The sequence below is a fragment of the Pempheris klunzingeri genome, chromosome 4, assembly GCF_042242105.1.
Source record: "Pempheris klunzingeri isolate RE-2024b chromosome 4, fPemKlu1.hap1, whole genome shotgun sequence".
NCBI classification, from domain to species: Eukaryota; Metazoa; Chordata; class Actinopteri; order Acropomatiformes; family Pempheridae; genus Pempheris; species Pempheris klunzingeri.
The window spans coordinates 18,840,373-18,867,816 of NC_092015.1; the positions used below are offsets into that span (position 1 = coordinate 18,840,373).

Here is a 27,444-nt window from a genome sequence, read left to right on the forward strand (position 1 = left end):
GGCAAACAAACCCAGCCAGTGCCCGCTGCATGACTCACAGAGAGACAGAGACAGAGACGGAGAGAGGGAAGGAGGGGAGGGAGACAGAGAGAGAGAGAGGGAGGGAGAGAGAGAGAGAGAGAGAAGGAGGTAGAATCATTAAGATGAGAGGACAAAGGGATTTTAAGCTGTTAAGAGCTGATGAGAGGGGGCAGGTTGGAAAAGGAGATTGGAAAAAAAAAAAGGGGAAAGAAGACGAAAGGCTGTAAGAGAGATTAAGAGGGGGAGGCTAGGAGAGAGAGACTGGGAGATAGAAAGAGAGAGATGGGGGCAAATAAAGGGCAACCTGCGCGATCTTGCATGCACATGAGAAGAGCAGACAGGCACGCAGCTCAGCGAGGAGGCACGAAGAGAGCAAAATAACTCCTCCTCCTCCTCCTCTCTCTCTCTCTCTTTCTCTCTCTCTCCCTCTCTATCTCCCCCCCTCCCTTCCCTTCTCCCTATCTCTCCCGCTCCCCTCTCCTCTGCCAAAAAGCAAAGCTCAGCACGACAGTCTTACACGACACGGTGACCAAAGGGCCGAACGAAAGAGAGGCAGCGCGGTGCACTTGCAGAGAAAGGAAGGAAACGGGAGTAAAGGGCAGCACAGGAAAATGAGCTGATGGATGAGGATTATCTAGATACTGGGGCCTTCATATTGGCTGTCAGTCATTGCGATGTTATGTTTGGTTGAACTTATACTTCCTGCCGTCATTTTTCTTGTGAAATCAAATTTTGACAGTCTGTTTTGTAAATACATTTTACAATTCTCGTAACGAGGCGATGCTCCTGTATTTTAACGTTCTACAAGCCAAAAAGGTTTGGAATCACAGCAGCATGATTTAGAAACAGGACCAAAGCTAGGATTTTAGATATAATGAGGTCCCCCGCCACCCTTTTTGATTATTTGGTTTCATCCATATTATATTTCTTTGTTAACTGTTAAATTATTAGTTCATTTTAATTCCAGACATAAAGCAGCATTTAACAGTGTTTTGCACTAAATTTCTGGGGGCTAAATATTATCATTGTTGGTCTTTGAATAATCAAATTTAAACATATAGGTCTTAAAAATACTTGTATCAGCTTACAAAATAACCACCATGTGTACAATTAAAGGAATAGTTCAACAATAGTTATGGATTATAAACTGGAACTACTTTTTCCAGAGGTCACAAAACCCATGGAGTCACTGCGTCTGGCCAAAAAATAGGCCCGCACATAAAATAACGCACAGCTTGTGGTTCTTTGCCCAACTTATGAGTTTTAGAGGTGCTGGTAGGCACGCTAGTCTTTTCCTACTGTTTCCAGTGTTTGTGCTAAGCTATGCTAACTAGCTGCTGCTGCTGCTTCATATCTAGCATACAGGTGTGAAAGTGGTGTGAAGTTTCTTGTAACTCTCAGCAGACAACCAAAAAAAAAAACTGTATTTCAAATGTCAAACTATTCCATACATCCGAAAAAGAGAATCAAATAAATAAATAGTGAGGATATGACCTCATTCTCCTCAATGGCAGCTATGACTTTGGAAACAAAAAAAAAGCAGCAAATGAAAACAAGCCAGCTTGAGATAAAGGAAGGTTAGATAAAGGGATTAGAAAGACAAGAGATGAGGTGAAAGATAAGACGGGAGGGAGAAGTTTGTCTGAGAAATGAGAAGTGAGAGAGCTGCAGGGGAGGAGGAGGAGGGGTGGTGTGAGCTGTCTCTGGGCTGGGATAGACATCTACCTCCGCCAGCCTCCCTCTGGACCGCATTAGACATGGCGCTCAGATAATACACTGCAGGGGATGTGTGTGTGTGTGGGGGGGGTGACAGACAGGAGGAGGGCTGAGTATGGGAGAATTCTTTTCTGACTTAATAGCACTGGACCAAGACAAGCACAAATAATCAAATGAACAAAACTCTCCTCGAATCCGTTAATATCACGTAGGCCTTATTGAGACCAGTGAACAGCATGTGGCCGACAGAACGGACTCGCTCACTGCTTACTGCATTGGCTAGAACTTCTTTAAAGCCACTGATATTTGGGGAAAATATACTTATTGAATTTCTTACCAAAAGACTGGCATCACGCTCATGTCTGTGCAGTAAATAAGTAACAGGAGCCGGCAGCCAGTTGGCTTAGCTTAGCACAAAGACTACAAACAGGTGGAAACAGCTAGCGTGGCTCTGTTCAAAGGTAACAAAATCTGCCTACCAGCACCTTGAGAGGTGTTGGTAGGCAGATGTTGGTGGTTAATACTCACAAAAACCAAGTTAAAAAAACAAAACTTTGTTGTCAAAGTGAGTTATGTCATTTCTTGGTAGGGACTACTTACTAGCTAGCTAGCTAGCTGTTTCTCATTTCCAGGCTATATGCTAAGCTAAGCTAAAATAAGCTAAACGTTTACTGCATTTAGCTTTATATTTACCGTACAGTTGTCAAAGTGGTACCAATCTAATCTAACTCTTGGAGAAGTAAGCTAATAAGTGTATTCCACAAAACGTCACACAATTTTTAAAACTCTTTTAAGAAACGTGCTGAGACAAAAAACTCAGAATACAAAAGCTGCTTTTAGTGATCTAGTCTTGATGGCCCATTTAAACCTCCTCCATTGATTGTAAGAGCCATTGGTGAGTGCTGATTGGCCAAATGTTTACAGGAATATCTAGAAGGGAAAAGGCATTATTAATAAGTCTACATCAACATGATTTTAATAAAGCCAAGTTCACCAATTAATGTTTTTTTTTCTTTTAGATTCTTTATTTAATCAATGTTGTTACATTAAACTAACATAAATAAAATTTTTATGAACAAAAGGCACACAGTTCAAATATAAACAAAGAGAACATCTGTACAGTTTGTCTCAATAAAACATGTCTACTGTCTCTGTGAGAGAGCGCGGTTCAAGAGAGATGAGTTTCAGGGTTGTGTTGACAAAACGCTACAGCGCTGCCGCCTCTAAAGCAGCACAGAGTCTCAGCGTGAAACTGTACACTCTTCAAACCCCGACGAGGAACTAAAGCGGCGGGCGCCAAGGCAAAAACACCAACCGGGAACAGCACTGGCTTCATGTGAAATCCTCTGCCTGGAGGTTTTCAGTATGCGCATGTCCATTTGTAAAAGTCCTGCTGAAACTCACGTCCTTTGTCTGTTGAAGAGGCCACAAGATTCATGTCCACTAAATTAAATGAATCGAACACGCAGCACATAAACTTGAAAAAAAAAATGAATGGGCTGGAAGCTGGGTAAACACTCACAATGATTTTTGTAAGAAATTGATGGGGGTCAGTGTTGCCACGGTTTCTCTACGGAAGCATTTGATTGGTTGGTTGCTGCCTCCTCAGAATAATACGGCCAGGTGGTCATTCACAGTACTGGCAGGATGCTAACTGTCTACTACAGTGTTTGTCCTGATGTGGAACTGAGTTCATATACAGCCATACCACTATGTCAAAATGATAAGAGGACTACGTTTGGTTTTTCCTGCTTCTGCTCCAGATCAACAAGGTAAATGACACCCTCTCATGCCCGATGATCACCACTAGGCTCCTGTTCATACAAGATAACAAAGTGTGACATATAAGTCCGGTCAAGTCTGTTGTGGTCGCAGCTGTTGTCAGTTGTCATCCACCTCTGAACACTGGATAAAACAGGTGTTGTCCTTTGCTAGTCCAGTTTTGGCCAGTTTAATCCGGTCTGGACCAGTCTGTTGTTCCTTACTGCAGTCCAGTCTGGTTGGATCCAGTGGACCGCAGACCTAAATCTCTGAGTATTTGCAAACATGTCTTAGACTGTTTTAATGTGTTTAGAGCTGCAGATGGGTGAAGTTTAGTCTCACAAAGTGGGTCCAATAGAGTTGGTCAGAGCGACAGTCATCACATTCACATACTTCAGCTTGTTGCTGGTCTTAAATGTTCCTTTTCATCTTAAGTTGCAAACTCCACACATCTCGCACCTCAACAGACTAAAACAAACCGTGAGCAAGTATTTGCAAATACAGACAGTCCCAGGTCTGATCCAAGGCTTAGATGGCGACAGTGCTGGGTACCTCCTCGTAGTGAATGATAAAGTATGGGTAGCTCTGGTCATCGTTGAAGATGACATAGATCTGGGGGTCCACCCAGTTGTCCACGCAGGAGTCGTAAAGGTCACTGGAGGGGTCGCGGGGGTTGATCGGTGGAGGTCGCCGCATGGAGGGATTTCCTACAGTAAACCTGTGTAAACATGACAAAGAGGACAGAGTCATGGTGAGTTATGTGGTCGGGACTGTGCGTAGTCACACCGAACGTTGAATGGAAAGAAGTGGTCTCTGTATTTCCTCGTGTTCATGAGGAAAAAATGCTTGTAACAGATTTCCATTCAGTTCTGCCACAGCCTGGAGTTACAGAAGAATAATTTACCACCTAAAAGAAGACTCCTCTAAATTTAATGATTACAAGCACGCTGTGACTCGGTGTGTTTTATGGCACCCTAAATAATATAGCATATGCCGTAAGTGCATGGAATGAATGTACTGTAAGTATATGAAATGAGCCAGCACGCTGTAACCAGTTTGTTTTTCCTCTCTTAAATATTCATGTCAAGCCCTAAAGAGCCCTAATCCATCAATCGTTGAACCACTTTCTCTAGGGTCATAAATAAAACATATTAAAATAAGAACATTTTGAGCTACAGACAGACAAAGGCAATGGGATAGATGATAGAGTCTGTGTTCCAGATATGGTTTCAGACAGGAGAGTTAACCACATTGCACAGATAATGTCTTTACTGGTCAGGCCTGGAAACAATGTCTCTGTCTGTGCTGTGGAACAGACTGAACCCAGGTTTGGTGTGTGTGTGTGTGTGTGTGTGTGTGTGTGTGTGTGTGTGTGTGTGTGTGTGTGTGTGTGTGTGTGTATAATGTGTGGTGTGTTTCCAAACCACCACACCATCCTCTGTGTGCACCACAGACTGTCTGCCACAGCATAACAAAGCTGGTGATGTATGATGGGTTCAGCCAAATCAGCTGTTTTACATATGTGGCTCCAGATTTGACTTGCATCTTAAGGAATGGGAGTAGCATGACGCACAGCAAGACTGAAAGATGGTTTATGGAAAAGAACCTCAGGATTTCCATGATCCAAATTAATGCTGATGTGTTCTCTAAATTAAATTTGAAAGGGAGAGAAACAGCAGGCCAGATAACAATGGGGTCAGAGAGAGATGTTTGTGCAGTGGTCTGTGCTGGGCGGGGGGGCGTACTCGTCAAATGCAACAAACAGCTCATTTAGGGACACTAAAAGATGTAACCCCAATAAAAACTGGATATATAGAGCCTCAGTTGAGCATTTACCAGCCTATGTCAATTCCTGCAAACACATTAAACCAAAAGCACGGTGTCCTAGTTAGGAAATACCACTGAGGTAAAGAAGAATTTAACATCTTATGTCACTAGCATTAAGTAAATGGTGCTTTTGGAAACAACTTTGTCTGATGATTTAGAGGCAATACAATTCTGAGGCTCAATATTACGTAACACATAATACACTGAAATTTGCTTATACTGAGGCAACTTCCTGTGGTGTCTCTGGTTTTAGGTTATAACTGACAGCGTTGCACATCAATGGGCAGCATTGCTTTAAGGCAATATTGGATTTAAAGGGTTTTTCATCTATGTGATGCGTTTATCAAACATTTCATTCAAAGCATTAGCCAGAACCAGACCTGCCTATCTGGATATTCTAATCCATTAAAATAGTTCTCAATTAAATGTTAAAAAAAAGTGCAGAATCTTATGATCAATATAGTGATATCAAATTAATATCAAATGTTTACAGTGATGCAGAAAAAAAATCAAAGACACAAAGACTGTTTTGTTTTGTTTAGCACAGCACCCTCACGCACCTTCCAGTGAGGACTTTGGCCAGGAACATGCAGTGGACTCCTTTGGGCGAGCGTTTGGAGAAATTGTGGGAGTAGACGGCCTTGCGGGCGAAGTAGGAGCCCTGTCCAAACATGGTGGCGTGTTTGCCGCAGACCCTGGGGTCGAAGTTGTGCTTGCAGATACCCTCCACCACGTCGGCCGAGGTGCCGTGGAAGAGGTGGCGTTCGCTCAGCAGCCGGTCCATCTCTGACATCCGCCGTGACATGTACTCCTTCTTCCTGTTAGAGCAGACAGACGGATGATGGGATTTAGTGGTTGGTAAAATTCACGACTTTTAGAGGTGTTCTTAATTTTAACTGGACAAAATCTAATTAAATAAAAAGAACACACTGATAAAAGTTTTGACTAGAAACAAACAATGATTCAGGCTGATGCAAAAAGACGGGTCATCTCTCAGCTGATGAATTAGTGAGCAGTTGGGAGCGGCCCTCCTATTTCTGTTCAAACGTTGTGATCACAGCCTTGTTTTCTCCAAAACCGAGTAAGAACATTGGGCCTAATCTGGTTTCTTGAGCAACACACACATACACACAGCTTGTTTGATGTGAGCGGATCAATCAGTCATGCAGACGAGAAAGCATTGTGACCCGGGCATGACCTCCTGCCACTTGTGACCTGACATAGACCGACATGCACGCATCCAAGCATACGCACACACACACACACACACACACACACACACACACACACACACACACACACACACACACACACACACACACACACACACACACACACACACACACACACACACACACACACTCAGTTTCCTCCCATCCAGTTTTATCTTGAATTTTAGGATGAAGTTGCTCAACTTTCTTTGAGATCAGCAACCAGCAGCTCACATGCTAATACACACACACACACACACACACACACACACACACACACACACACACACACACACACACACACACACAAACATACACACACTTGCGAAGTAGCAGTTATGGTTTCCCTGTTTTAACCCGAGTGTGGGAAGAGGAAATCAATTGGCATTCATAGAACGGGGTCACTTTCAGAGTCTCACACACACACACACACACACACACACACACACACACACACACACACTGTCAGTCATTGTGAAACTGTGCGGTACCAGTCAGTGTGGGAGCGTCTAACTGTCACAGCTGATAGGACCTGCGCTGCTCTACCCACAGTGGTTAACATTCTGTGTTTGTGAAAGGAACATAACCATCACCAAACATCTCACCATCCGCCGTGTTCACACACCACTGCTGACTCGTTCTCACGAAGTCCCACACAGCTGCTCCCATTTGGCCTATTTTCTGTTTCTTTTTTTTTTTCTTCCTCCTCACACATTGTTGCTCATTCACCCCGGGTTTGTTGTTGAGAAATGTTTTTGTTCGTGTTTCTGTCTGCAAGTAAATATGCAGCTGTGTCTGAAATATCCTTGAGCTCAGCGACAGAAATCGGGTTAAAGGGGTCACATTTTGTGCCACAGCGGCAAAATATGCGAAACAACGACAGAAGAGGAACCAAATAACTTAAAACGACAGAATCCACACTGCCCTTTTGGTACAACTTTATCACCACTTTGGTTTCATAATATCATATAAACATGGATACAAGAGACTAATTTCTGTGCTTAAAACCAAAATACTATCTTAGGTCTCCAAGTGTGGTCCGAACAAATTACTATCAAACCAACTTAATCCACCACTTAAAATCATACCATTCTCGTGACATGGTAGCTGGAAATCATGTAAGCAGTTCAGCAGACCTACGCTCAATAAAACAACCACAAATGCGTCAAGGTTCGTATGTCACAGCTGCACCACAGAGCATGAAACAGCCAAAGAATTGAAGACACACAAACCTGTTGACAGTGAACTTTCTGACCCTAACAGAAATGCTTTTCTTTTTAAACATGGTGTCATGGAGGCAGTTACGATTATTGGAAATGAGTCATGATTTTGAGGTTAGATTGGCAGATGGTATCTCAAGCAATGAACTGAGTGCTTTCAGTAAAAGCCTGTACCTCTTGTATTTCTCCCAGAGGAAGGGGTTCTGCACACGCTGGATCTTAAGGATCCTGAACTTGGTCTCCGACACCGTCTTGTGGAAAAGGCTGTACACCGTCCGGTAGCTGCGGTCTTCGCGAGACACCGGCACTTGCAGGAAGTCCTGGCTCATCGTCATGGGCAACCACGTTTCTGGAAAAAGGCTGGGTGGGTTGGTGGTCGTCGGCGAGAGGGGATGTGAGGTGGAGAGATCCATGGATGAGGAGGATGAGGAGGAGGAGGAGGAGGAGGAGCACGGGAGGGGAGATGAAGAGAGGCCACCCAAAGTCCTAGAGAGACAGAGAGAGATAGAAAAGGCATTAGATAGAAAGAATAACACGTACAATTCACACCATATATAATATATATATTTAAAAAAAGTCAGCACTCAACAGAGAGGAATTTGTCACCGTACAAGAATACAATTTAACATGGTATGTAGAACAATGCATGGCAATAATCAATTAATAATTATTCTGGTTCAAATGGAGCAGAATTTCCACTGGAAATGATCAAGGCAACTCAACACAACTAACTGAAATCAAATAACTGTCTCAGAAAGTACAAAGTTCTCTCCAGGAAACCTGTAAAGGAAATTATTAGGACGTCCCTTTCCACCAAATTAGGCACTTCCTACAATGTATTTACTTCTGTTCCACACCATGATGCGTTCACTGCATCTTTGGCCAAAAGTTATGATCAACCACACTGTGGTAATCACCTTATTTGTTGTTCTACCATTCAGCTATGGTAGCGCTGACATGGAAATAATACATCTAAGGATAAAGCCATCCCTGCTGAGGGTTATTAAAGCAGCATCCCGGGCCAGTTCCCTTTTAACAACGAAGGCGTTGACCACAAGCTGTACATCACATCTCTACTCTTTCCTGCAGCTTCATTCCCATGCGTTTCCGATCAAAGCTGCATCCTCACATAAAACAAAACCTCTGTCTGCGCTTACAAAATCATATTCAGCCAACTGTCAACAATGACATCACTGCGCTGGTGGAGCTCCACAGCAGCCGTCAGCCGTCAGCGACCAAACAAAACAGCAGGGCCGCGCGAAAATGAAACCCAGACACCAAACACGACAACAGGGAGGCAGAGCGAGGGAGACAGGAACGGGAAGGAGAACAAGAGAGGGGGGGGGTAAAAATGCCAATTGCGGAGCTGTCGTGGAAGTGACAAAAAAACTATTGTGTCTGGCATTTGAGTCAATAACAGTGGTTTGGCTGTCAAGTTATCGCTCTCTAAGTGTAAATGCTGTTAGTCCTATCAGCCATGAGAGAGTGTGTGTGTGTGTGTGTGTGTGTGTGTCGTCAAGAGACTGTGATCAGTGTGACTCTGAGTCAGAGCGACAGTTTTTCTCATCTCTTTTCCCTCTCCCTCTCTCTCTTATCTTGTCTCTCCGGTCTCGATCCCCCCCCCCCCCGCAATCGATGTCTCTATTCCCCGTGTGCTTTGAAGGGATCACAGACAGCCTGCTGCAGAAAACAAGTGTGAAATGAAAAGGGACAGATAACAAGAGAGTGATGGAGTTGAGAAGAGAACGAGTGAAAAGGAGAAAGATTGGGACAGATAACAAGGGAGGGAGGGAGGGAGGGAGGACGCGGCTGAAAATAACATCATCGAGAAAGAGAGAGAGATGACAGAGGGAGAGGTGGGTAGGGAGCGAGGGAGAGTGCCAATCAAGCTAATGACCGCAACCTCTGAGCCTAGCACAGACTGTTCCTGACACACACACACACACACACACACTTGTTTTGGTCACTTGGAAGGATGCTGCATTGGCGTGCATTAATTCCCCTGGGAAATGAATCCTAAATTTAACCAAAATCCAAGCGCTAAAGCTAAAATGTTTACAATTTTTGTGCTTTTTATCCCCTTTAAGTGACTATGTGGTCAGATTTATGTCCCCACAAAGTAATTAATTGAAGCGCACACACAACAAACGGATGAAAAAGTCCCAGGAACAAATCCCCTGATCCAAATTCCAGATCCCTGCAGACACATTTCACACTCCCTCACTGACCAGCTCTACTCTGCTGTGTACGCAGTCTGGAAACCATTTAGACTTCCCCTCACTGTGCTCTTTATCTTGCCGTCTCCTTCTCCCTCATTCCTACCCTGTCCCCTGCTTCCTCCGTCTAATTTCCTCTCTCTTTCCACCGTCCCCTGCTCTCCATTTTGTCTTCTCTTGACTGTCGAGCCATGCAGGAACAGCTCGTACTAGCGTTCGCTCTGTGTGGGACACTGGCAGGACACCGTGACAGCAGCCTGCTCGGCAAAGGAAGTGAGAAATTCTGCAAATGGGTTGAGATGACTCCACTTGTTTCCAATCTGGTGTCGCTTGTTTCAGGAATATTACTGAGGGGAGTTCAGCGAGGTGGACGACTTCGCTGCTAAAAAGAAAATGGTAGCTGAAAGATGAAAATTCCTAAAATCAGCTTATATCCTCTCTAAAAAAAAAAGTGGGCAGATCACAGAAAATGATGGATGGAGCTCACTGGAGTGAATTTGATTTGTGCTACTCCTTTCACTCTTTATTTGTTCTCTCTCCCCTCTCTCTGTGCATCTCTTGTCCTCTGCCTCATCTGTTCTCATTTGCCTTATTATCTCATTTTCCGTCTGTCTGGTTCAGGCCTGCTTCATTCTGCACAGGGCGGCTCCTGTGTCCCGGTGACTCTGTTCGAGTTGCCAAAAACTCTGAAGTGTTAATACGGGTTTCAAGTTCAGCTTAGGCTGCCAATGTGCAACAGTACTGGAATGGATATAAGCTGAATGTGGCATTCAAAGGCTTTTGAGTATTCAGCCTTGACTGTGACATTAGCATTGCGTACCGTCCTCTGGGTGCCTGCCTGTCTCCAAACGGGGACTCGGGACGCTCACAGAGAGCCACGGGCAGACAGTGTATTACATAGTGAAGAGCAAACTTTACGTGTGTGTTATTGTGCATGTGTTGCCGAACACTTAATGTAAAATCGAGGGCTGTTTCATTGTGGCTTCATATTCAAAATACTGAATGTTCTCTGACAAGATTGAGATCTGAGTGCTAAACGATCAGCGAGGCTCTGCCAGAGAGTACAATGGGAACTAGAGGAGGGGGGGGGAGAATAGAGACAAAGGGAGACTGACGAATGACCTCTACCTCTCAACTGAGGAATGACTGTTCCTGACAATGTGCCTCACTGTTAATTAGCAGCAATTCTAAACCCTATTATTTACCAGAATGCCCTCTACAGAGGTTAATGGCATGCATATTGACACCAAGCATGTTTGAAAATGTCCAGCTCATCCTTTGACATTCTCGGCAGAAACAAGAGTCAGCAGACGAATGTCAGCATGCTAACACGCTCGCAATAGCATGATGGTGTTTAACAGGCCTGTATAATGATCACCTTGTTTATCATCTTAGTGTAGCTAGTTCTTCAGTAAAGAACTGGACAAACTGAAACTTTGATCTAGATCAAAAGTCAGAGGATTGCCAAAATTAGTACAAGTCATCCTGAGGGGGACGTGAAAGTCTCTACAAAATGTAATTGCAATTCATCCAATAGTTGACCAATGGTGGAGTGACCAACGCACCAACATCACCGTCCCCACAGCACATCCAGGCGTGGTCCCTATATGTGGGGGATAATGAAATCAAGTGCTCAATGTGACCCTTCACTTACTGTAGGTGGGGTGTCAGCATCACGGAGGAAATGAACATGGGCCGCTTCTTGATCTGACGTCTGAACCCAAAGACCGCGTTCTGCTGGAAGCCCTCCCTGATGTTGAGGATATACTGGTTCTGGAGCGTAATGAATCGCACCTCCTTAAGACCCCTCGAACTCGCCTCCTCTATGAGCTTCACCACTGGCTGTGGGGGAGAAGAGGAGGACAAAGACATGAAGAAGAGTTTAGACTTAATGCAGCTGGCTCTTTTGCGTTTCCATGCAGCAGAGTGAGGAGGAAGGGAGAGTTTGGAGAGGGAAATGCCAGCGAAGTGTTGTGCACTGTGCAGATAACAAAAAGCCGAGCTGATAACCAGTATCATCATGAGACACAAACTCACACATACACACGGATAGAAACAGTCAATCTTTACTGATTTGGTGAAATAAATTGCTATTGGCTGGGGACAGCTGTGTCACAGCGGTATTTAGGTGTGTGTATGCGTGCGTGTCTAAATTGATCCAATCACAGAGGCTAGACGATCGATTGGTGTGAGGAGGGTTAATGCGTCTGGCCTTATGTTCATAGAGCGTGCACGCAAACAAACACCGAGTGGCTCACCTCGGAGTATTCCCTCCAGCCAAAGTTGTCTCTGCAGTAGTACTTCCACACTGTGTGACAGCTGGGGGTGGGGTTTGGGCTCGTTGTGGGTGCGGGTGTGGGTAGAGGGCTGGCGGGAGTGGTCAGTCGTCGCACTCGGTCAAACTCCAGGTCACACACTTGCATTGCCCCGAAGTCTAGGGAAAATACTCGACCCCTGAAACACAAAGTTACAATCATTGTAAAAAGGCAGCATGAAAAAAAAGATGTCGTACACATTCACACAGTCAGCTAACATGTGGCTGTGGCAGGGTGACCCTGTTGTTAAATGGTCACGCTTTATATTTCCATCTGCAACCACATGTCTGGTCATGTGGCTGCTGATTAAACCTTAATTTAACCCGAGTGCCCTGAAGCAAGACGACCAAACCTCTAATTTCTCACTCAGAATGAGTCATACAGGGTGACAGTGTCAGCTCCTTAACTTATATGCCACAACATGTATGAGAATAGAAACAGACAAGACAGACACGATGAAAACATTCTAGTTACACATGCTGAAAACATGAATATCGCTGTATTGATTCACACATTAATCTTATTGTAATAACAGCTAAAAAAAAAAAAAAAGAGATTCTGTTGAAATTTGAACCAGAACTAAAAAATTTAGGGATTAGGCACCTTTGGACAAAGCCAGGCTAGTGGTTTCCATCCATTTCCAGTCTTTATGCTAAGCTAAGCTAAGCAGCTGCTGGTTGTAGCTTCATATTTAGCGTACAGACATGAGAGTGGTATCAAATATGCAAATATCCCAAAATGTCGAGCCACTCAATCAAAACTTGGCCTCTCCTTATGTGTTACTGACATTTGACCCTCCTGCCCCTTTGCAGAGTGGTCATCCGTCACTGTGAAACAATATGCTAAAGTGTTCAAGCATCTGCTAAGTAAATAAATTGTGAAAAACGTATACGGTTATCATGTGCATACAACCTCCGTTAACCTATCTCCGTCTCGACAAGCGTGGGTCAGAACCCCATTATGTGTGTCTGTGTGAGTGTGTGTGTGTGCATCAGTCTCTCTGCATTAGTCCACCATGGGGCCTCTGGCGATTCCTTTCTAGGTCAGACATACCACTCGCATAAATGTGGGCATCACACACTGGCACGCTATGCCATGGATGGGAGACAGACAGAGAGGAAGATACACACACACACACACACACACACACACACACATATGTATATACACACACCCACATGCATATACACCACATACACACAGAGAAACATGCAAACTTTGCACACTCACGCTGGCAAAAAAAACACAAACACACACACACACACACACACACAGCCTGGTGGTGTTAATGGACTCATTGATTTTTGCCGGGAAACTAATCGGATGTAACGTCAAAGGTTAGACATCAGTGAGTGTGTGTCTGTCTGGAAATGCTTGTGTGTGTGTGTGTAGCAGAGGTTGTGTTCTGGTAATGTGTGTGTGCCTCAGGTTTGCTCTAAATAAAGCACATGAATTATAGCCTTTAGATGTTTCCCATCTAAAACACAGAGAAGCTGGTAAGACATGGTGAGCCATTAGTTCAACAGCCTGGAGAAGTGAAACTCATATTATTATGGGTACACAATATAGTCAGTATTCAGTTTCATCTACTGTAAGTGCATTTACTGGTCACAGGTGTCACATGCGCATTTGTATGCACACACAAACACTTCAGTTTCGGCCAGGAGGGTGAAAATGGGAGATGCTGAGTCATTTTTTCCAAAAACATATCTGCATGCTGATATAAATACTAATTAGACACACTATTTTTACAGTCTGTGTTTTCTGCTAAGTCATTGGGTGACTGAATCTCGGTAAGAGGAAGTGAAATAGGAATTCATTCACTGAGCACGTGCAGAAACAGCAACTCTGAAGTGAGTCACTGATTGTCAGATCACCAGATCACCAGAAAGACCAGGCAGATGGATAACGCATGTATGCACGAGCTATTGTTTTCTGAGCTGCACTCAAGGAACTAAAAAGCATGTTTCCATTTCACACGAAAGAAGCACGGAATTAAATCTGAATTAAAGGCGTAAATGGAACAGAGAAACAGAAAAGATAGTAAAATGGAAAAGACAGAAATACAAAACGACGTTAAAGGCAAGAAACTGATACTTGCAGCGGAAACAAATGAACTCTGGTCAGCCTGTTTTCTCCTGTTCACTTTGTTTTCTTCATTTTCACTGTCTTTGTTCTGTCATCTCTCTGCTCTGAAAAAGAAAGTACTCTGGATGCACCTGCATGGCCTTCTCTGTTTCTGTCTCCGTCACTCAGTACGGAACGCTTTGCCTCTGTATACGTGTGTGAGGACTCCAGAGTGACTTATGATTCAGGTTTGATTATGAGCAAATTAAGTGGACCGTGTCACACTTCCAGGCAGCCTCTCTGACCCACACACACACACACACACACTCAGACAAAGACAGGTCCCCAGAGAGGTCAGTCAATGATTTTCAAAGCCTTTCACAGAGTTCCTTGCCCCGTTTGCTCCCAGACTAGTTTGTGCTGTTCTAAAAATAAAATTCCGCCGGTTAAATTAAGTGCACTGAGAATCTGTGCTTTCGACGTGGAGGCCAATCACAAGTTGGAAAGAGACGTGAGGCACGCCCACTCTGGCAAGGAGTGACGCTTTCAAGACCACGCTTGAAATGTCGGCCTAATCCAAGTTTATGCAAAAGGCACACACAAGAACGTCAACTGAAAATGCAAATTGAGAGGTTGATTAGGAGCGTATTTTTACAGGAAAAAGACTAGGGTGGGGTATTTGTATGTTAAAGGTGAAAGAAGAAAGCCCTTGAGCAAGGCACATGGTGCTGAAAATGCACCCAACCTGTTCTGTTCTGTTCTTGTACTTGGCAGCTCCCTGGTGTGAATCAGTGCTGCATGTGGGGTCAGGGTGCTGCTGGAAAAAAAGAGAAAGGAAAACCTTTCCCTGGATAAATAAAGAAAATTCACTACACTGTCAAAATGGCTGTCAATCCCCCACACTGCCTTTACCTCACACACACACACACACACACACACACACACCTTCAAACTTTCTCACGGCTGCACGCACAAGGACCCGCATACCAGCATCAGTCATGCTATTGTGAGCGTCACAGGCTAGGAAAAAAAGAAAAATACCATGAGTGCTCACTCACACACACATACACACGCATTCTTTCGACAGATTCATGTACACACGCGTAATCTTCATCCAGTCACGCCTTGATAAGTCAGTCAGTCAACCAAATCTGCTGACGAAAGCTTCTTTCACACACACACACACACACACACACACACAACCTTGGTGTCATGCGTTAGCGTTATTTCCTCGTGTTTGGGCTATTTCCAGTTATCTATTTAAATGTGCTTCATTCTAATTCGTTTTCGAAGCTCTTAAGGCCGTGAATAACATGAAGTCAACCCCACACGCCCACATGCACACACGCAAGAGAGAACAGGAAGAAATGTACACCGCTGTCTCCTGCATGTCCTGGACTGTTCCTCCTGTTAAAAGAGTGTGTCCCTGTCCTCTACAGCAGATCATTAAGCACACAGTTCAGGGTGTCCTCTCCCGGTGCTTTAAACCTCTCTTTGAAAATTTAAAACCCTTCCCAGGGTACGAAGAGTGAGCGAAACACGGGGTAAGATGGGAAGATAAATGAGTTTGACATTAAAAATAACGCTTAGTGTCACTTGAAAAAGAGAAGAGCTGATAGAAAAAAGTGAAAAGGGATACTGGATGAGAGCAGAGGCACTACACACACACACACACACACACACACACACACACACATTTCCATATCTCTTACACCTCTTCAGGCCTTTAAGGGATAGATTAAGGAATGAAACTGAGATACAAAGAGAGGGAGGAAGGGAGTAACAGAGGGATGAAAGAAGGAAACGCAGAGGATGAAGGCTTGACAGAGATGACGGAGATAAAGGAGGAAGAGGTGGAGAGGAAGAAAAAGGAAGAGAGATGAAGGCAGACTGAGTAATAAGAGGCAGAGCGACCCAGACCTCACCCTACTGATTCATTGCATGGACTGCCTGACACGTTATAGCCACACACTCACACGCACGCACACACACACACACACACACACACACACACACACACACACACACACACACACAGTGGACACATTCAGTCTGATTATCTTGACACCGCCTCTAGTCACACACACACACACAATCACCACACGCAAACAAGCTCTCATAGACACAACCATCTTTGATTTTCTTTGATTCGTGACACAATGAGGTAACATGGAATCCCCCGCGATATAAACACACACACACACACACGGTGACACAAACGCACACACACACCTTGGTGTCAGGTCGCTCTGCCCTTGGTGCTCAGTGACTCTGTATGTCAGTTAATGACAAGCAAGGCTTTTATCACCTGGCTAACAAAAGAGTCTCCCTCAATCGCTCTCTGACACACACACACACACACACACATATATATGAAAAGTGTGAACTTCATCTGAGTAAGGCGAAAATCAGAAAGATTTTTTTTTCAAGTCTTCAAGTCCTCTCATACACAGATATGATCGGAAATTGACCTAATTATAGGAGGTTTGCTTCTCTAATTGTGTTTTCCTGTAAATAACAAACGTCATGTAATAATCAGCTGAGGAGAAATAAAAACACAGACAATTTCTCTCCCTCACACACACACACACACACACACACACATTACAGTAAATCTGTTAACAGGAAACTGTACAGCGAAGATTATCACAGTATAACTTTTAGAAGCGATGACTGTAACATTCCTCCTTACTGCTGAGTTCATGACTAAGGCGGATTAAGCCAGACTTCCATTCCTGCTTATCATATGGATAGGATTAACCTGTGCTATGGATCATACACACATGGGAACAGCTCAGCACACGAGACACACTCGCACACACTACAATAGGCTGTGCAGGACATAATCAGATGCAGACACACAAAAATGCTGTCCACTCCCTCTCTTCCGCGCACACACACACACACACAGAGCAGAAGGAAAAACAGGCCTGTGTTGCCATACCGACAGTGGAGCTTGTTAAGTCATCTGCTGCTCTTTAGATCACTAACGATGTTATCATTTGGCTCTGGTAACCACGGTGAAGCCTTCGCCATCTGTGTGTGTGTGTGTGTGTGTGTGTGTGTGTGTGTGCGTGTGTTTGCTTGCGTGCATGAGAAGACAGGCTGGGTTGCGTCTCTAAAGAAAAGTATCAAAAGGGCACTCACACACACCCCGCGCAACACAAAGCTTCGCATAAATGACTGAACTGAGGTCTGAATAACCAGAGCAGAGAGAACAAAATGCAATTTACTGACTTTCTAGTTTGTTTCTCATCGCCTGAAGCGATGGAGCCCCAAACAGCTTCCACATATAACCGAAACGAACAATTCAATAATATTTACACTCATTATAGGCAGGTCAGCCACCTTCATTTACAGTTGTAGCCTGTGGTGTAGGTAAAAATGGGATTAGAAGAGGTCAACAATACAATAAGCCAGTTTTTAAACCAGGGATTTACACCTACAAACATGTGAGTGTCAAATAAGTTGTGTGTTTCAGGGGTGAAAATGTTCTACGCCATGTTACAAGCTCTACTTTATGTTTTCATTCTACCACTTTTTAACAGTTGAACCTGCTTTGGGGGTTTTTTCAGGGTTAGGAAAAACTTCAAATACGCATTCTTGAGAGTTTTATGTCTCGGGAGCTTGAAAGTATCCAGAAACGCAGTTCAGAAGAAGCAACGAGGAGGGTTATGATAAAGAATATCCATGATGATATTATATTTGACATTCTAAAAGGGGTTGACAGCGCCTGGAGTGATATAATTAAGTGAAAACCGGTGTGACTTTAGTGATGATCTAGCTTGTAACAAAACTTGACAGCGTGTCCACGAGACATCAAAAACTAATTATGTCAGACGCAGCCTATAAAATATCAGAGAAAATCAAAGGAAATATCTCTAATAACGTGTGTTAGTCGGCCCGTGAACAAAAACAAGTATTTGTGCTAAATGTTTAGTGCGCATTACAAACTAAATGACAATTGTCGTTTCATCGCTTTAAAAAACATCAAAAACGGTATATGTCAAAAGCATTCTAGTGTTTCTAGTTTCTACTGGAGTTTCAGTCGAGCGAGCCTGATGATCCTGTCTGACTGTACGAGAGAGTAAAACACTCAAAAGGCCTCCTAAGAATTTAGGTTGACACCACCAGGTGCATATCCTGTTTGTGGAGCAATATGTGCTTTGCATAGAGTTTCAGTTGAAAACATGAGTCAACAAGTCAAACACACGGACACACACAAATCTTTGTGCACACAGGCAAACCTGTGTGTGTGTGTGTGTGTGTGTGTATGTGTAGTGTCCACAAAGACATAAACATAGACAAACATGGCCGCTCAAAAGGATCAGTTAATCATGAAGGAGCTGATGATGTGATCGGGGGTGTGGACGTGGTTGATGGCTTGAGGGTATAATGCCTTAACGCTGTGTCACGGACTATATTTACTTAGACTGCAATTCGAGCCCCGTTCAGACAAATAACGTGACATTTTCTGATTCCATGAACACAGTTTGATCACACTGTGTGAACATAAAAAAAAAAACCTTAGATGCCTTAAAGACATGTCAACACCCACACCAAACAAAACTATCTGTGTTTGCTGATTTCTGGACAAACACGACAGTTCAACCGCTTCACCATGTCTCCTGTGCTTAAAGCTGACTAAAAGAAAATGAATCTGCAGCTATTTTGAAGAACAATTAATCCAAATCGCTTTTTCAAGCAAAAATGTCAAAACGTTGTCTAGTTCCAACTTCTGAGTTGCTGCTTTTCTCTAACTTGTGTGACAGTACGGCGAATATCTTTGAGAGCTGAACTGTTGGACGAAACGAGACATTTGAGGATGTCACATCGGGCTTTCAGAAATTGCGACTGCGAAAATCCTACAGAACAAACAATTAATGGAATAAATATTTAGCAGACTGATCGTCAGTGAATGAATCAGTAGTCGCAGCCCTAAATGTCACTGAGGAAAAATATGTGTGACATCAGAAAAATTAACCGTTTGCTGGCATTATTTTGCCATTTGAGTTTAATGAACTCATATGATGAGATAAAATACGAGCCTGAGGCTGAAAGGGGACTGGGGCTTAGTCATGTGGGCTACTGTGGAAGGGGGATATCTTGAGTCAACAGGAACAGAAACAGAATTAATGATAAGCAACTCATCTTAAGTACAAGGTCCGTGTCGACGTACTCATTGTGTGCGAGCGCTTGTGTGACTGTGCCTGCATATAGTGCAGTTTCACAGGAAGCGGTGCATGCTCCTTTATGTCACCCCACTGGGGCTTGCCAAGTGCTTGCATGTGTGTGTGTGTGTGTATCTATGTGGGTGTGTGAGAGAGTGAAAGAGAGGTTTATCTCTGTCTGCTGAGAGCCGTGCGTGAGAGCGCTGCAAGCCACTGAGCTCCTCTGTGCAGCCGATTCGTGTGAGCGTCTGCGTGCCAAGCAGTGTGCGAGTGTGTGAGTGTACACAGTGGTGTGCATGTCTATGACCGAGGGAAGGAGAGAAGCTGCCAAGTGCGTCTGTGTCAGTGACCGCACAAGGCAACCGGGGGTCATGGAAGTTCACAGCTTTCTGCCATGAGTGCTGAGAAGTCTGGTTTGGACGGAGCTCCAGCCAATCACAGGGCGCGTTTGGGGAGCAGGGAAATACAGGAAATAGATAACCAATATCAGGGCTGGGAGATGGAGTGCCGTGTCTACACAAGTGCACGATAGCTGATATGAAACACGTTAACTAGCAGACACGTGAAGGCCAAAACACACACACGCAGGAGGGGGCACGGGCACACTCTAACACATGCATTAACAAGACACATTTACTGTGGAAGTACAACTCAGAGATCCACATTCACTCGTCCACAGTCCGTCTGCCACACACGCACTGAACAGTGGTACACTCAAAGCCTTCAGTTTGTCGCTGGTGGTGATACCAAAGAGGAAGCTCAGAGGCAGAGGTCTACTGTTTCAAACACGCCGAACCAGAAGTGCTTATCATTCACAAGCAGCCTATCAGCTTACTTCGCCATTGTTGCCGTGTCACAAGTGTCAAATATTTGTTAATTCATAGGTAGTTGTGACATGGCAACAATGCACCTATCGATTTACCACACAGTGGCCTTTTCAGCAGTGCCTCTGACTGGGCCGTGTGCTGGTGTGGGAGCACTGCGCTGGGCTGTCCAACTTTATTGATCCAGTGAGAGGATTTTAGTTGGAATTTTTAATCGAGAGAGTATAATAAATAACATTTAAATGACACTGTTCAAAGTAAAGAAGCATGTTGGAAACTGATGCTCTTCCATTAGTGAATCAATTAAGGTTTCAGTTCCTATTTCAATTGATTGAATTGAAGGAGAATTGACCCCCCGCCAAGAGGAACAGATCCAGAGCAGAAATATAGAAATACTCTGTCACTGCTTCCCTCTACAGCAGGATCCTGTATCTAACCAGAGGGTGTACAGAAGACACAGTATAGGATGATACATCCTGCAGGTTGCAGTAAAGTCTGTGCAGAGATACTTACTGAAACTTGAGCCTGACTTGCTCATTGTCCGGGTTGCAGTACAGTCTCTCCAGCTGTTCCTGGGAGTCGTCTGCTATGCTCTGCCACGCCTGACTGCTGGTCCTGCGGATCTGCCAGTGGTAGGGCAGGACAGTGTGGTGGTGGGCACAGTCATTGCCATAGACACACTGTCCTTGGAGGAAATCCACACAAATGTCCACTGAGTCTGACTGGTGCGTGTGATACTGGAGCTGGGTGAGCAGCTCGAACACGAGGTCCAGGGAGGCCTCTTCACTTTTGTCCTGAAATAGCACTCCTTTGTCAGGCTGCAGGAGGAGGGGAAGGGGGTCCTGGATACCGGGGCAGTCTTTGACTGGAAGGTTTTTAGCCCCAGAGGTTAAGAGGTCATTGCTTTTGATGCCCCCCTCCTGGTGAGGAGCCTGGGGTGCAGCTGTGGGAGGTATATCCCTGACGGGGGGCGTTATTGTCACTGTGCTCCCGGCCGCCCTGAGGCCAGATTTGGGCTGAAAGCAGCGGCTGTCGGGGGTATTATCAGGGATCTTGGCTCGCTCCCCTCGCCGCTCGGTCTCCTCCAGCTCCGCAGTAGTATCGGCTATTTCCACATCACCATCTCGGGGCATCAACCCGGGTACTCCAGCCCCGCCTGTCACATCAGCAGCTGCCGGGCCTTTGAGGCACACCTGGCCCATGCAGCTCTGTTTCACCACGGCCGCTGCGCACAGGTTTCCCGGAGTCCGACCAGGCTGGTTCCGGGGAACAAACACTCCATCCCCGGACACCAGCGCATCCGTGCTCAGTAAGGTGGTCAGGATCGGATCCCCCAGGGCGCGGTGGAGGCATTTGGCGTCTAATTTCCTCTGCTTCTTTTTGAAATAAGGTTTCACCAGAGGTATTTTGTCCGAGATCCCCACGATCTGCTGTTCCGTGAAATCTTCCCCTTCGTCCATATTCAGACTCACATCCAGGGAGATCCCAGTCGGCACACCGTCTGCGGATTTCTGGAGAATGTGCAAAGTTTTATCCATGATCTCCCCCCCCCCACCTTCTCAAACTCCGACAGTCCTGGGAGAGAAAAAGAGAAAGAAAGAGGTAGTCATAAAGTTAACACCTATAATCCTATAATCTTAGTTTCCACGGTGAAGTCATCCTAGCGCATGATTAATAGGTTGATTGGCTCTAAGCAATTATGCTGTAAAAATAAAACCCCTCGGTCCTTCCCTGGAAAGGAAACCCCTCGCTGTCCATATGCTGAAACGAAACCTGTTTACCCCCCTTCCCCTTCCCCTTCCCCTCCTTCCCTTGGACAAAAACTAGACTCCACGCTGGTCTGATCCCATAATGACCCTGCAGATATAACAGGAATGTCACAGTGACGGCCACCATAATGATCGGCTGACACACACACATGATAAGATGAGCCCTTGTAGGAACACAGCCTGTTATAATGATGCTCGGAAAGCAGCCAGTAACTGAAGCGGAAAAATATTACCTAATCCTGCTGTGGGGAACCTGAGCACAGAGTCACCAGCCTCAGACTAATCATGAGAAATATGAGGACAGATCATCGGACGGGCTGTTTCTGCTTTTATTCCGGTGTCTTAGGTCTCTCTCTAACGTCAAGCCTGCAATTACAGCTGCGTCTCCGAGCCGGAGCGATAAAATCAGCACTGTAACAAAACCTCTCTCTCTCCAGGGACGATATATTTTGATCACGGGAGTCCGATACGCGGCCCCTGCCGTCTACGTGCCGCTTACACATTGCCGCCCGAGCAAGTTTGCACGTAGGCTACAGTCGAGACACACACACACACACACACACACACACACACTCACATACACACACCACACACACACACACACACACACACAAGGCACTGCGGCGGAGCAGCGACAAAAGACACCAGGGCACCCCGGCGCTGTGCTTCAGCTCTCCGGCTCGGACACTTCTGGAGCCGAACGAGCTGCGGAGTTCAGCCGCTTCACAACAACAACAACAACAGCAACAAACAAAAAAAGCCCGACGCTGAAGCGCAGCAGCGGACACACAGGCTGGTTTGTTCCCGGAGCTACTGTGAGAAAAGACGAACACCTTCCCCGCATTTCTCCAACACCGAGGACGACAAAAACCCCGTACCTGCGCGATAAAGTCCGCCCCTCTCCCCACGGTCTCGACACTCTTTGGTGGGTAAAATCCAGTGCGCACATCGGCGGAGCTCCGTATCCAGTCTGGGGGTGATGGTATCCGTGTCTGGACTAGTCTGTAGTCCGGTTAGGTTTGTGGTGTCCCTCTGCTGCCCCCGCCGCTCTCATGCCCTGCCTCTATCTCATGCTGTCCGTCCCTCTCTTTCTTTGTATCCTTCTACCGGACAGAAAGGCGCAGGAGAGCAGAGACCGACAAAGAGCGGAGCACAGCTGTGGAGGGAGACGCTCTGCCTGCCTCCCGGTTCCGCACGCCAGGCCCCGCCCCGTAACCTGCTCATGGGCGGGGCCTGGCTTCAGCAGACGGGAGGGAGGGAGACGGGGGGAGGGAGTCGTCTGGTGGTGATCGGAAGAAGCTGCATGGGGGTGTGGGGACCCTCAGGAGCTAATTCCGGGCCCCGGATGTAATAAAAAGCGCCCTTGGCGCTCAGGGCTTGAAGACAAGAAATGTCATTACATCATTCAGCACGAGGGCAGACCAGTGCAAGAATTTAGATGCTTTATTTAGATATAAATATTAATAAATCAACAAACACAGTCCACTACAAGTGAAGCATCTGTATTAAAAATCAGTGGGCTATGTATCAGGATTAACCCGATGATGGGCACCAAATCCACCCAGCCACAGTGCTTTGTGTGTGTACCTCGTTACCACGTTCCCAGTAAGTGCAATAAGCAGTGCAGTAAGTTTTTCTTTCCTGAATTAGACTGAGGACAGCTGGATTTATTAAAGAACACGCATCACATAAAACACAATATAGGGTCTTAAAAGTAGACCACGAAACACGACAGGTTCATGCAATTAGGTAGTAATGCAAGCCTACTTCAAGCAAGCTGCACGTTCTCCAACAAACTGACATGCAGTGACCTGGGTTCTGGTGGGGGGGTAAGGTGCCTGCTTTGTTTGGTTGATAAACTGGATTTTTATTAGTGTAAAAGTTTTGTGAGCCAAATTGATTTTTTATAAAAACAAAATTGACCTATTTCATCCTATGACTGATGCGATGTCCTTGTTGGCCTAAATGATTTCATAAATATGAATGAAACCATTAGTTACTACTTAGCAACGCTTTATAGAGCCAATACCAGGAACTAATCTAAACGGATGCACTGTATGTACTTGGATCAATAACCATGAATCACACTTTGTAAACGGATTATATATTTATTAAGTAAAATCTTAATCTATAGAGTTAGCTGTCAGATAAATAAACAGTATTTGTATGTGAAATGCAGTGAAACAGAAACAATGTGAAGAACCTTAAAACTGTACAAGCTCCTGTTCATTCCATCACCTAGAAATGCTGTAAGAAAGATATCACTCCTCTCATGATGGTTCTTGGTGAAACTGCTTTGGGAACACTTGGATGTGTAATCACTCCGGATTATTTCACATGAGACTAAACATGAAACTTGTCGAGACATCATTTTAATTACATCAGAAGCAGATGTGAGGAGAATGAGTCTTATGCTTATCTGGTATTTCTTGGTTAATTAGCAAGGCCGTCTCGGTCCTGTGCAGCTGATCTGTCACATCTCCATAAGGGAGTGTAATGTTTACTGACTGTGTGTTGAGTCAGCTTCCCTCTCCTCCCTGTTTTACCAGAAGTAGTTTTTTAGGAACCTGCTGTGCTGCACTGCCTTCCGGCGAAGGTTTCGTTGTTTGCTGACGAGCCTGCTCAACCAAACAGCTTCCAGTTTCTAAAGAGAGGATTTCTGGAAAGGAACGGTCAAAGCACAAGATGTACACTTGTCACATACACACATATTTGTGTATATTTAAATCTGATTATAACAATGAGCAATATATAAGCAATACTTGTGAGATTCTTATTTGTTATGTAACATGCATGGTGTGGTGAGAGTTATCATTTTATGCAATCATTTCCAAATAACAAAATGTGAAATGTGATGAGTGCCTTTAAAGATAAGCCTGCTGTGACAGCCTCAAGCTGTGCTCTATTATTCCCTTTCAAAAGGAATTAAGAGGCAGATTTCTAAAACTAGTTAATATGAGGACCCCGACATCAAAATACTCAATCAAGCATTTAACCCATTAAAGTTAAGTGTGGAGTTTGACTGCGAAAGGAGAGGAGATAACAGTAGGATGAAACATTCAGTCTTGTTCTTATTTCTATTGTTCTAGAAAGTGAAATAACAGGAAATTAAAGTAACCCTCATTTCCCCTGAGGGGTAACCTGAGGGTTGCTACTTCCCCTGCGGGAGCCACTATGCAGGAAACACTAAATTGAATATGTTATTCACAAGATGAATTGTCTTTTGATAATCCCCTCAACACCATTTAAGCCAGTGTGTCTCTTTTAACATCTCCCATCATTAACCTCCTGAACTTTAATGACAAAGGTCAAAAGTGAAAACCTCCTGATAATGTGCAACACCCACAAACCACCACTGGAAATCTGCACAGATTTTGAAATATATTTTTACATGCGCAGGCCACATGCTGTGGTTCAAGAGGTCAGAGATTCACCGAAATGTCGACAACCATCCTACAGACAAACAGTGATGCCGTCAAAGCAGTTCCAATCAGGGTTAGTAATTGGGAAATTACAGGCTTGCTGCTGAAGACATGGGAGAGCTGACGTATATACGAGTAATTGCCTGGTTGCATACCGACGGATCTCGAGCATTCCGCCTCGGCTGACATGCAAAACGATGTCCTATTGTTCAAGTTCTGACTTGTCTCCGAGGACGCCCTATAAAAGAGCTACCTGCCTGCCAACTCCAGCTTGCTTGTTGCCTTACAAAAGTCAGTGAGTGATTTCAACACATGAAACAACAAGTACTGATGATCCTTTAATACAGCTGGGAAGCAGTGCTGCTGTGAAGTGTGACCACCTAAAGTAAAAAATTATGGAAATACGAGACTGGAGATAACATAAGTGTAGAAATAACACAATGCACCATGCAGGTACAAGATCGTACTGAGATTTGGAGTAAAAATGTACATTTACTGATGCTTTATTGGGACATGTGGTTGAGTTTCTGTCCACCTCCTTCCTGAAAAGGAGGTCAAAGGTCAAAGCGGCAGTGTGGGTGCTTGCAGGAGCAGGAACATAAACCCAAGGTGTGTTTTTAAACCCATGGCGGCCACGCTCAATCCAGAATAAATCGGACCGTAAACTAATCCTACTGACCAAAAACACATGAAAGGGCGTTGGGTGGGTCTTTGTCAGTGACAGAGTAAAGGTGCCACGTTTCAGCCCCCACCCTTTGAATCTTATCTGTTCACATGCCTGCACACAACACAATTACTGGAGGCTGATCAGTTAACACTGGTGACGGGCCTTCAGCCTTGACACGCCTGTTTTATGCACTACACAGCTCCATGGCGTGGAAACATAAAAATACATTTTATTGAGGTAATTGGACTGGCAGTGGAACCCGTGGGTGCCATAAACAATGATGAAAGTCTAGCTGTGTCATTATTGTCATTATGGCCAGTGATTTTTTTTTTCTCTTTCATGTGAATCACAATGAGTACATTTCTGGATTTTGTGTGTTGTGTAAGCTTTATAGGTGGAAACTAACACGTCTTCTCATACACATACTGTTCTGCATTCTGAGTATTTTAGGAAACACTTTTCTATTAATTGTTCGTAACTTTTATTGAAGTGAAATATCGATTGCAGGGTTTATGGAGTATTTGTACATTGTTGTAAGAGAAGGATCTGAATACTTCCTCCACAACATATCAGGTGTCACTGACATGACAGAAAGCCGCGTGAGTGTCCTGAGACCGTTGGCTTTATGTGACTAAAGGTCCGGATACGTGTAACTTCCAACGTCCATGGCAGGTGCCTTATTTTGTGAGTCAGCTTGAACCACTCTCTTACATTGATTCTGTGTGTGTATGTGTGTGTGTGTGTGTGTTATACCACCTTTGTGCAGAGCCAAGGCCTTTTTTATGACCACTTGTTTTGTGTGAGAAATAAAAATACGCCATGAAAATAAAGGAGTGTGTGGGCTGAATGAAATAGCCACATGAACGCTGGAAAAATCCTGCTAATAATGCTAAAACGAGGGGTAGTGATATATCTATATATCTTATTATCTATTTTTCCCATTCTTTTAATAATCTAGCCAAAGACAGAACACAGCGCATGGAAAATTACATCTAGTACACGCAAGAATAGAAGAGATATGCATAAATCAAACTAGCAGAACATTTAAACACGCCTGCATGTATCTGTCATATCCAAACCATGCATTTTTAGGTAACCGGTTCAATGAAATCCAAACTACTCCTTTGTAGTGCATGCAGCGTGACCTGTATCTGGGTCTACACCGTCAACAGAATGTCAAACAATCTGACTTAACGACTTCTAACTGCAAGCAGCCATTCACAGAGAGATGGGCAGC

The 27,444-nt window shown here is 44.6% G+C and overlaps 1 protein-coding gene across 1 annotated transcript; it reads right to left on the reverse strand.

The window, feature by feature from the left end:
• Positions 1 to 2,783: 2,783 nt before the first annotated feature.
• Positions 2,784 to 23,284, reverse strand: tiparp (TCDD-inducible poly(ADP-ribose) polymerase). Its single transcript, XM_070829480.1, has 7 exons — positions 22,997 to 23,284; positions 20,863 to 21,924; positions 12,231 to 12,426; positions 11,627 to 11,814; positions 7,931 to 8,242; positions 5,886 to 6,143; positions 2,784 to 4,216 (listed from the first exon to the last, which is right to left on the reverse strand). The coding sequence occupies exons 2-7, from the start codon at positions 21,885 to 21,887 to the stop codon at positions 4,027 to 4,029; spliced, it is 2,169 nt and encodes a 722-aa protein (XP_070685581.1). The 5' UTR covers positions 21,888 to 21,924; positions 22,997 to 23,284; the 3' UTR covers positions 2,784 to 4,026.
• Positions 23,285 to 27,444: the final 4,160 nt, after the last annotated feature.